Source organism: Lipophrys pholis (assembly GCF_963383615.2).
Source record: "Lipophrys pholis genome assembly, chromosome: 5".
Classification (NCBI taxonomy): Eukaryota; Metazoa; Chordata; class Actinopteri; order Blenniiformes; family Blenniidae; genus Lipophrys; species Lipophrys pholis.
In genome coordinates this window covers 22,004,109-22,014,668 of record NC_137628.1, presented here as the reverse complement: position 1 = coordinate 22,014,668, position 10,560 = coordinate 22,004,109, and the positions used below count along the sequence as shown (strand labels likewise).

Genomic DNA, 10,560 nt, shown 5'->3' with positions numbered 1-10,560 from the left:
TCATCTGTTTCGACTTTGAAAGATGTGCCAAGCTGATGTCTTTGTCTGCATGTGTTGGAAGTCAGAACATAATGTACTGATTGTTTGTCTTTCTCATGTTTGCCTAATACGTTGCTGAGATATCCAATCCTGCACGGACTTATACTGCTGTCGTGTTTGAATCAATTTGACCAGATGCTGTAAACATTCATTTCAATTCAACAGGTATGAGGGCCTGCTTGGTATTTCTTTGCTTCCTGGCAACAACACTTCCCTTGTCTGTGAGTAGGAACATTTCTGTGTGTTTTTTAAGTGTATATTTTGAGATCAAAAGACAATATGAATAATTATTGTAGTTTATCACGTGCAGATGCATTTTAACAAATATTGCCCTTATGCGTAGGCAACAAGCAAACCTCATTCAAAGCATCATGGTTTGCACAAGACTTTGCAAACAGCCAAGGAAAAGGTAAAGAAATACATTAAAAAGCCCTTGAAACATACTGGATGATTTTATATGACGGAGCCAATGCTTTTCATCTCTTTTGGTTTAAGGATTTCATCACAGAGGAGACCAACAGGCCACAGATTTTGCCCACTGTAGTCACATTTCAAACCGGCGACCAGGAGCAGGAGGATGAAGAACTGAGCTCCGAGGACCACACCAACAAGGAAGATGGAAAGTCGACAGAAAAAAGAGAGAAAAGCAGTGCAGTTCTGTTGAGTGAGGAGGAACTGGTGGACCTCCTGAGGGTAGAGGAAGAGGAAGAGGAGGACTCTGCAGAGAGAGAGCAGGAGGAAGAGGGAGATCAAGAGGAGGAAGCTGGGAAGGACAAGATCAGCAAGGCTGTGGAGACGACTGAAGATGAGGAGACTCAGGCAGAGGAGAAGCTGGATAACTTAGAAACAGATGAGATGTTGGAGGAGGAAGGAAAGGAAAAAATGGTGGAAGATGTGGTAGAGGAGGAGGTGGAGAAGATATCCAACGAGGAATGGATGGAAGAACCAGCTGACAAAGATGATCAGATGGCACAGTTTGAGGAAACAGATGGCAGCGCAGAATCAGAGATTCCTGCAAATCTTGATTATGCTGCTGATAGTGGCATTCTGCAACCTCTACACATCCTGTCAGCAAATGTCAAACCCCACACTGATATCCTTCAGTCTGCTCCAAAAATAGATATGTCAGAGCTTGAAGAGAAGAAATCCAGTGAAAAGCAACCTGCCAATACGGCCAGTGATCATGAACAAAACATGCAGCAGACAGAGGCAGCAGACAGAGAGGAAGTGTTGGACCAGAACAACGACAAAGAGCAACTCAGCAAACCTGCAGAATTAAATGTCAAGAAGAAAGAACCCGAAACAAATGTTGACCCTCAAGAACCAAAGAGCAGCGCGGAGCTCGAATCGAGGCCCAGGCCGTCCGGAAAGGAGGAGGAGAAGACCAAGAATGAGAGTGGAAGTCACACAAAGGGAAAGGGAAGGAAGCAAAAGAAAAATCAGAGGGCGAAGAAGCACTCCGTACAGAGGGATGGAACACAACAACAGAACCAACAGGATGCCCCGGAATCTGCCGGAAGCAGCACTGACAACACAGTCCACAAGGCAAAGAGGAGGAGGGCGGGAAAATGGGTAATAGACATTTACTTGCTTTAAAAGATATTTATTAATTTACTACTGGCAATGAACATGTGAAACCTGCTGCTTTTAGTGATGAACTCACACATTACATCAGGGTTTTTGGTTTTTGGTTTCACGGCTGCTAATTATCAGTTATTAACCTACAGTGACTTTCAGATTGAAGCAAACACAGTTCACGGTAAAATAAACCTCCGTAAAGCAGCCACGTACATCATCAGCCAAACAAAACATGTCAGAGTCAACAAACATCAAGACGTACATACGTCTTGATGTTTGTTGACATCAAGACAAAATGGTGAGGAGATACAAATACATGGCCAACAGACATTGTCAGGTTAATGCTTGAAGGGAGCTGTGTTGACTGGAAAATAAACAGGACGTTGTGTTACAGGTTATTTCTACTGCCCCCAAGTGGCAAAGAAAGAAAATGTGGTTAATGATACTGAGATATAGTTTTGCTTCTTAATGATGGTATCATTGGCGAACACATTTCTATGCCGCCCCCCCCACCATTACTCATTAATTGTGCATTTTCTAGGGTCCTTTAGTAGGTGTGAACCCGGTGCAGATCAGAGCCACAGTGGAACTATTCCCCCGGTCCAGGCCTTCTTTTGGTGGAGTAACACATCTCTCTGAAACCCCTGCTGGTTGGTGTTTATTCCTGATCATTTACTGTTTGAAATGTGCTCATCAGCCTCCTCCTCCTTCTATTATTAACCCCTCAGAATACCTAGGAAAATGTGTATTCTACATAAAATAAAGGAAGCAAACAAATAAAAAAAGCCTATGGCAAAGAAGAACCACATGTCAAAACGGGTCACGATGAAAGAGCCAGTAGAGAAAATGTAGATCCTAGAATCAAAGGAAAAGCACAGAGTTTGAATCAAGGCATCGGCATTTGGACAAACACTGCTAAAAAAATCATAAACTTCCTCAATACATTTTTCATTTTGTCCATAAAGAGCAAAGGAAGACAGGAGTCAAATCTCTCATTTCCATTCACTCCACAACTGAACATCATTCTCTGATTCTGAAAATAAGTTTTGTAATTGTTCTGCTTAAGTTTTCTACATAAAATATATATTTCTACAACTATCTTCAGGTTTTAGATGACAAATGGACCTTTTGTGTCTGGTCAGCAGACTTAATACCACATACGGTGTAACGCACTATTCCAACAGTCTTACAGGGGAATCTGCTGACAGGATCATTTCGCTCAAAATTCCCCATGACTAGTGACCCTCGGTTTTACGGTCACTACCAAAACACAGGCCCAGCAGGCTTAAGGAGAGAATAAGTGAGATCAAGTTGAATCTAATCACTATGCCAACTCTAATGACAGGAATGTAGAGAATAGAGTGGCGTGGTACAGCAGGTCGGTTCTCAGTAGGATGAAAACAAACCACAATATACAATCATAATAATATTATTAATATATCTTTTTTTAAAAGGTGGATAAGATTGCAATTTGTTCTTCTTCTCTTCCAGATCCATGTGCAAATTTCCGGTGCAAACGTGGGAAAACATGCAAACTTGATGCCGACAACAAACCAGGCTGTGTGTGTCAACAACCATCAGAGTGTCCTCCCGGTCTGAATGAATTTGATCATGTGAGTACTCGACATCTACTGATGGAAGTTTGAGTTCTGACTGCTCCAATATCTTAACATTTCTTTTTTTTTGTTGTTTTTGTTTAGGTCTGTGGAACAGACAATAAAACGTATGACACATCGTGTGAGCTCTTTGCTTCCAAATGTAACCTGGAGGGGACTAAGAAAGGACACAGACTTCACCTAGACTACACTGGCTCATGCAAATGTGAGTTTAGAACACATAGCACCTGAATGGTTTGCAGCAACAACAAAAAAATGAAAGAAAAAAGAAAAACCCACAATTTGATTTTGCTGTTTTTCCATCTTTCAGTGATACCTTCATGTGAGGACACTGAGCTGGTCCAGTTTCCACTACGAATGAGGGATTGGCTGAAGAATGTGCTGGTGCAGCTGTATGAGCATGATGTGGTGACTCCCGGTTTCCTCACTCCCAAACAGCATTTCAGAGTAAGAAATGTCACTCCAATAGTCACATTTAAAACAGTCTTTTCAAACTACAGTACAGGGGAGTGAGTGGCCTGCATGCTTTAGACTCGACCAATTCTGATTAACTGACATTATAAGAGCCTTGCACCTCTCATTGCTGGTTTAGTTACTTAAATGAGAGATGATAATGCCCAAATACATTTAAAAGATGTAGACCAGTGACTACTTGTGTGAAAGCTTCACCACTTTATTATTTAGATGCCTTGCTTTTCACTTTTCTTTGCAATACCACAGATACAACCTGAATTTAATACGATTCCTGTTTGACTTCATACTTACTGTCATTTTTGTTTTTCATTTGAATTACAATCCATAAAAGTGAATTCAAACCTTTTCCTAAAAAAAATAGGTGATTCCCCATGAGAGCAACACAAGCCAAAGAGATACTACCGTTGATAGATATTTTAAATATTATTTACTACAAGTGCAGTTAGGAGATGTGTGCTTGCATTTTATTCAATAAAGACACAAAACTGTGTTTTTCTGTCCATTTTAGGTGAAGAAAATCTTTGAGGGTGAAAGGCGCCTCTACGCTGGTGATCACTCTGTTGAGCTGCTCGCACAGGACTTTGAGAAGAACTATAACATGTACATCTACCCTGTACACTGGCAGTTCGCTCAGCTGGACCAGCACCCTTCTGACAGGTATTCCGACTTTATAGAAATATTTTGTGTGTATAACAGTTCTTACAACCACCGTGACAAGCTTGAGTGAAACTTAATTTCTGTTCATTTTATACAGGTTCTTGTCCCACTCAGAGCTGGCCCCCCTCAGGGTCCCTCTGGTGCCGATGGAGCACTGCACTTCGCGCTTCTTCCAAGAATGTGATGCAGATAAAGACAAACAGGTGTCCTTTAAAGAGTGGACCTCCTGTTTTGGTATCAAGAATGGTGAGATCAACCTCATGTTTGTCTGCAGCAATGCCTGAGAGAGTAGTTTTCAACTTGGTAGTAAAATAAATTTATGGCCTTGTGTTATAAAATGAAATACATGATGACTTCATAAGCAGTAAGGCAACTATTCACTTCAGAAATGATTTATTATCACATTAATTAAGCAAAAACATTGTGAAATGCTTCTTTTGTTGTATCAAACCACATTTTCATGATTGCCATTGTCTTACTTAACCTTTTTTTATTTTATTTTTTTTATCTCCACAGAGGATATGGATGTCAACCTACTTTTCTGAGCTTTGTTTCCAATAGTATCTACTACCCAAGGTTGTGAAAGCCACTTTATTACACAACCATTTAAAAGAGGGGCCTCTATGAACCCTTAGGCTCCTGATATTCCAGATAACAAATTCCCAAAAACATTCACCGTGGGTCTGAGAGCAAGACCTCCACCAGCTTCCTCCATGCACTGTACTGTGGCTGCCCACCAATGTGTCAATTTGGTAAAGAAATTACAACAAGGGGATTAATAAAGTAAGATAAAAATTAAAAAAATAGGAAAAATGTATCAAAAATATTCTGTTGAAACTAAATTTGGCAAATTCAGTTTGAAGACGCTCACTTAACTCCTCCCGAGTAACAATCATCACTTTTATCGTGTGTCAGGCCACACTCGAGCATAAAAAATATTTTTTCTGTGATTTAGATTAAACTGTTATAGAATCATTCATTAGATTAAAAACTTACTATTTAGCCACACTTACCCGGAATCTGTTTTCTGATGTGCTGAAAACCGGGGTTAAGTTTATGAGCGCTTGCTTGAGATAAAAGGTATTTACACTTTAATCCGTGATTTGTATGCTATATTCATGTACTGCGGGAGATTCGTTTTGAGAGAATAAAAGTTTTGTAGATGACTTTGCACCTTTTTGTTTTACTAATAAATGTCAATCAGTTGCTTTGTTTCTTTTTTTTTGGTAGCAAATGCTGTAAATGTCTTTTGATTTTAATTGTTGTCTTGGCTCTGACTCAAGATTCATGGCGAGCAAAGCACATTGCATTCACAAAATATTTCAGTGTCGATTATGCTTCTCTGTTGCTTTTGAGTTTACAAATAAAGTAATTTTATCACACATCCTGTGGACCTACAGTAACATCATTTTATGCTCTAATACCATTCTTATTTTAATGGCCAGTTTCTTTGTGAACGTATGATATGAATACACATTTTTTACAACAATGGGCGTGGGACTGCAAGTCACTGATACCTGGTTTTGGTTTGCCACTTAATCCTGAATAATGGTTCTCTGGAAGGCAACAAAGCAAAAATAGCCACCAGCTTGGTCATGATGATTATAGCGGACTGCTGTTTGGAGATAAAGAGCTGGACTCTGATTGGACGTTTCTCGGTGATCACAGAATCAGTCGTTTCCTATATAAGCCAAGTGTGAAGCACCAGTTCACCTGTCGACTGATTGCCATCGCTGAGACAAAACATGTTCTGCACACTGTGGGTTATTTTTCAGGCCCTGGCTGTTGTGGTGGAGGGTGGTGTGTCTTCAGGGAGTGCCGAGGCACTTGCCAAAGGGGGAGCTATGAACAACGGAGGAACAGCAGCCGGCAACGGTGTCAATGCTCAAAATGGAGTTCCACTGAATGGTGAACCCATTGTGGCACGGCTAGTCCAACTTGGAGGGTCACTTTTTCTTCAGCCATTGGGCAACTCTGTGGTTCAGGCCCCTGTCCAGCAGCTCATTCCCATCACAACTCTCCAGCAAGGTGGGGCAATTGTCACCGGGCAGGCAGGTGGAGCCACTGTGAATCTACAAGGGCAGATGGCGCAGCAGGCCGGTGGTGGTCCAGTTGTGCTCTACACAGTTCTGCCTGGAGGAGACCCTCAGCATGTCCTTCTGACGCCTGGCCAAGTGCAGCTGATCTCTGTGCCGGGGATAAATAGCCAACAACAGCTGAGCGGAGCTGCCGCTGGTGGGATCTTGAAGGGCCGGGCGAGGTTTCAGCGATCAGCAGCAGCTCGTCTCAGGAGGACTCAGACTCCTGTGGCGAAGGAAACGGCAGCTGAAGAGGAGGGAGAGGAGGAAGAATGCTCCGGGAACGGGGCGGAGGAGAAAGAAATAAAATAAACCGCGCAGCTTTTGCTGAAGTATTCCTGATTTGATGCTACGTTCCTGATTACAGACTCTGTCTTAACGCTCATACAAATCATTGTCAGTTTTCAACTAACGATCAATAAATGACTGAAGTTTGAACTGGTGTTTATTCCTTTATCCCGACATCATCTGAAGTCAGAAATATCAAACTGTGGCCGAACACAACTCCTCCGTGGCATCAGCCAACTTCATGGGTGGGGCTCCTCTGCCAGCTGTTATTTTTGTGTAGGCGCCTGGTAAAATAAACACAAACTACTATTTAGAGTTACAACATGCAACATGGTGATTTGGGTTTCTAAATGTCAAAAAACACCCTGGCTTAATTACTTACATCAACATTAAATTCCTTTGTGATTTAGAGCTGAATAATACATATGAGTTCATAAAATCATCTGAAGTCCTCAAATTATGGCCGAATCTAAAAATGTAATTTGTCTCAGTATAAAAGTATAAACAGGAAGAGACAGCTTCCTAATTGGACCTGCATGACAGTGTTTAATTAGTGTGTGAAGCTCCAGACCAGACTACCACGCAGGGTGTTTACCTGAGCCGCTGTCGGCTGCCCAGTCAGCAGTTTAAAAAAAGTCAGACAACCTCAGCAAGTGACAAACTTACCCGCCAACCACACAGGAATGAATATAACAGTTCAAAACATGGCGGTAAAATGTACTGCAGGGATATAACATGTTGTGTATTTTGGTTTGCCATGAAAATGTCATACATTGATGTATTGAGAGATGTATTTATTTATTTATTTATTTATGGCCACCAAGGCTCAGTTGCGAGTAATGAAAATGTGTTTATTCTAAGTCTGTAGCAAGTGAAAATCTTCTCCAGGCAATTATACTTTAAGCGTATCACAAATTATACAGAGAGGAATGTCTTAACATTACATCATGATACAACAGTCAGGAACATGAATTTGGTCCTCGAGACGTGCGCCAAAGTGAAAAACGTTACTTATGCTAGCTCCTTTCCTCAGAAACAGTCTGAAGTGAAGGTTGCGCGCGCGCGCACACACACACACACACACACACACACACACACACACACACACACACACACACACACACACACACACACACACACACACACACACACACACACACACACACACACACACACACACACACACACACACACACACACACACACACACACACACACACACACACACACACACATCTTGCAATAGAATCAATTTGAATAGGACAAACTGAAATGAAGTGTAAAATGGCTAAATGTAACAAAAAGTATCTAAGTATATATGTGTGTGTGTGTGTGTGTGTGTGAAGAGGGAGTTAGAAGTTTGGGATAGAAGCAACATTTCACTCTATTTGTCCAGGTTCTTAACAGTGTCAGTGAGGGCCTGACTCAATCCTTAATCTTAATCTAATTGCAACATTATATGTAAGTTATAAGTTTTCCTCTGCAGCGTTGTATGAAAGACCCACGTGGGAGGTCAGGCCCCACAAATGTAGTGCACTCCCAGTTTAATTTTGTCCCTTCAAGAGAGAAAGAGAAACACAAGACTGCACATGCAGACTCAGATCGGTACACATGTTCGTCATGGTCTGATCAACAAGAGCTCATGGTGGTGATGTCAGTTGTTTTGGTGTTGCTGTCACAACCCGCAACATTTAAAAAGGTTCAAGCTGGTCTAAGTCAGAAGCTTCCTGAAACCTCAAGAAAGCCACCTTAAAGACACTGACTCATTGTGTTTCTTTTTGTGGTCATTCTACTGTATCGAGAACAATGGCAAATGGCAAAACACAGACAAGTCTCTTTGAAAGATGGCCACACACAACTTATATTTTTTAAATTTTGTATCGTAAAAAAAAAAAGAAGATGTCATGGCACATGTTACGATGACACACAGGTGACAAATATAGTGTGTGAACAAGACCGTGTTCTCCTCTCTAACTGGCCAATAATAATCCCTGAGACTGATAAAAACCTGTTCTAAATAGAGACTCGTATTGTTATTCTGTTTGGCACATGTGATCTGAAGCAACAGCAAAAATATATAAGGCCAACAAATTTTGCTTGTGTCTTTTTTTTACAGGTGTCGAGCTGCAAAATGAAGTTTGGTCTCATGACAGTACTTTTTGCAGTCATCTGCTGTTGCCATGTGAGTAAAATCTATCTATCTATCTATCTATCTATCTATCTATCTATCTATCTATCTATCTATCTATCTATCTATCTATCTATCTATCTATCTATCTATCTATCTATCTATCTATCTATCTATCTATCTATCTATCCCAGTAACATCTTGTGTCTTTACTGTTTGCAGGCTGATGAAGGAAAGGTGAGCTACTGCACATACAGTCAGTCTATGAATTCTTTGCTTGTTTTAGGATGATTATCTAAATTCGGTCGTTGCCAATAAGTCGCATTTCCTGCCACATGCAGACCAAGAGGTTGCTGGCCGCTTTGAATGGAGGAATGCTTCCAGTCATGAACGGAAGACTAATAAATGGAGCAAATCCTGTGTTGGTGGTTGGAGGTCTGAACCCTTCTGTGGCAGGCGGTGGAGGAGCAGGATTCATCGGGCAGCCCCAGTTTGCTCAGGTCAGTCCATCAGTTTGTAATTGGAGCACTCCGTAAAAGGTTTATCGTACTAATCGTACCACTGTGCCTTTGAATAGACATGCATTATTACTATATAATATATGTTCATATACAGTAAAGCTAACCTTATAATTCTGTAATTCCCTTTTCACAGTTTGTTCCTGCTTTTGGTGTCCCAATTCCAATCCCTAATATGTATCCTCCCCCTTCAGTCAATGCTGTAAGTGTGGTGCATAAACTGCAGTGGTAGAAACGACACAAAACTCAGCTGACATTGTCTAATGGTTTATAATGTCACAGAAAAAGATCTGGTCTGTTCTTTATTTCTCTTTTTTAATACCAGGTTCCTTTCATGGCAGGTCCACAAATGGCCCCAATGATTCTTCCCCAGCAACGCATGATGGTAAAAAACAACCTAATTTCATACAGTTCATCATATGTAGAGAAACATCACCAGAATGACTAAATCTTCTTTTCTTGTCTTTCTTCAGGGGTTCACAGGTGGTGCAGTGCCGCAGCAGCCTCCCATTCAGCCCGACCTCTTCAGAAGATTCAGGGTAAGAAACAATATTTCAGTTTTTTTTTTTTTTTTTTTACTGTAATTCAACTGAGAACCACATGAATGGAAACTACACAAGTTCAATGTTGATCTTTGACTCCCCAGCGTCAGATTGGAAGACCTGAGAAAGCCTTAAAGGAAAATATGGATACTCAGGTGAGACAGTGTGAATCACATTCAGAAAAAAATAATTTCCACTTGCGATGTAATTTCATGTACATGTCTATTTTGCTCATTCTGAAGTGTTTCTGCCTTTAAGATCTAACATGTCTCTATTAATCATGATGGAAAGAAAAAAATAAATTGAACTGTTCATTATTTTGTTATAACGCTTAGTGAATGTATTCTTAGCCTAACTGTTGCAGGCTGTATATATCGACCTACTTCAGATTTGTATTGTCTATCTAGCTTATCTTGTGAAACAGATGATCAAATCTGACATTCAACGATAAATCACCTTTTGTTGTGAGACAAATGTTCGCAAGAGAGTTTCTAGGCTTGATGGTAATCGAACAATTTCAGTTTGTGGTTTGCTTTCTTATGGAACTTCTGGAGAGTTTGATTTGATTGCCAAATTTATTTTAGTCAATTCTGGTATAGAACAAACAAATGTATTTTATTCTCCTTGACCACGACTGAGAAA

The 10,560-nt window shown here is 40.7% G+C and overlaps 1 protein-coding gene across 1 annotated transcript; it reads left to right on the top strand.

The window, feature by feature from the left end:
• Positions 1 to 206: 206 nt before the first annotated feature.
• On the top strand, positions 207 to 5,750 carry sparcl1 (SPARC-like 1; the record flags this gene model as incomplete). Its single annotated transcript, XM_080463634.1, has 11 exons — positions 207 to 260; positions 383 to 448; positions 535 to 754; positions 845 to 1,611; positions 2,159 to 2,267; positions 3,109 to 3,230; positions 3,318 to 3,438; positions 3,544 to 3,680; positions 4,216 to 4,364; positions 4,462 to 4,610; positions 4,881 to 5,750. The coding sequence occupies 11 exons, from the start codon at positions 207 to 209 to the stop codon at positions 4,907 to 4,909; spliced, it is 1,923 nt and encodes a 640-aa protein (XP_080319760.1). The 3' UTR covers positions 4,910 to 5,750.
• Between the last annotated feature and the right edge of the window lie 4,810 nt (positions 5,751 to 10,560).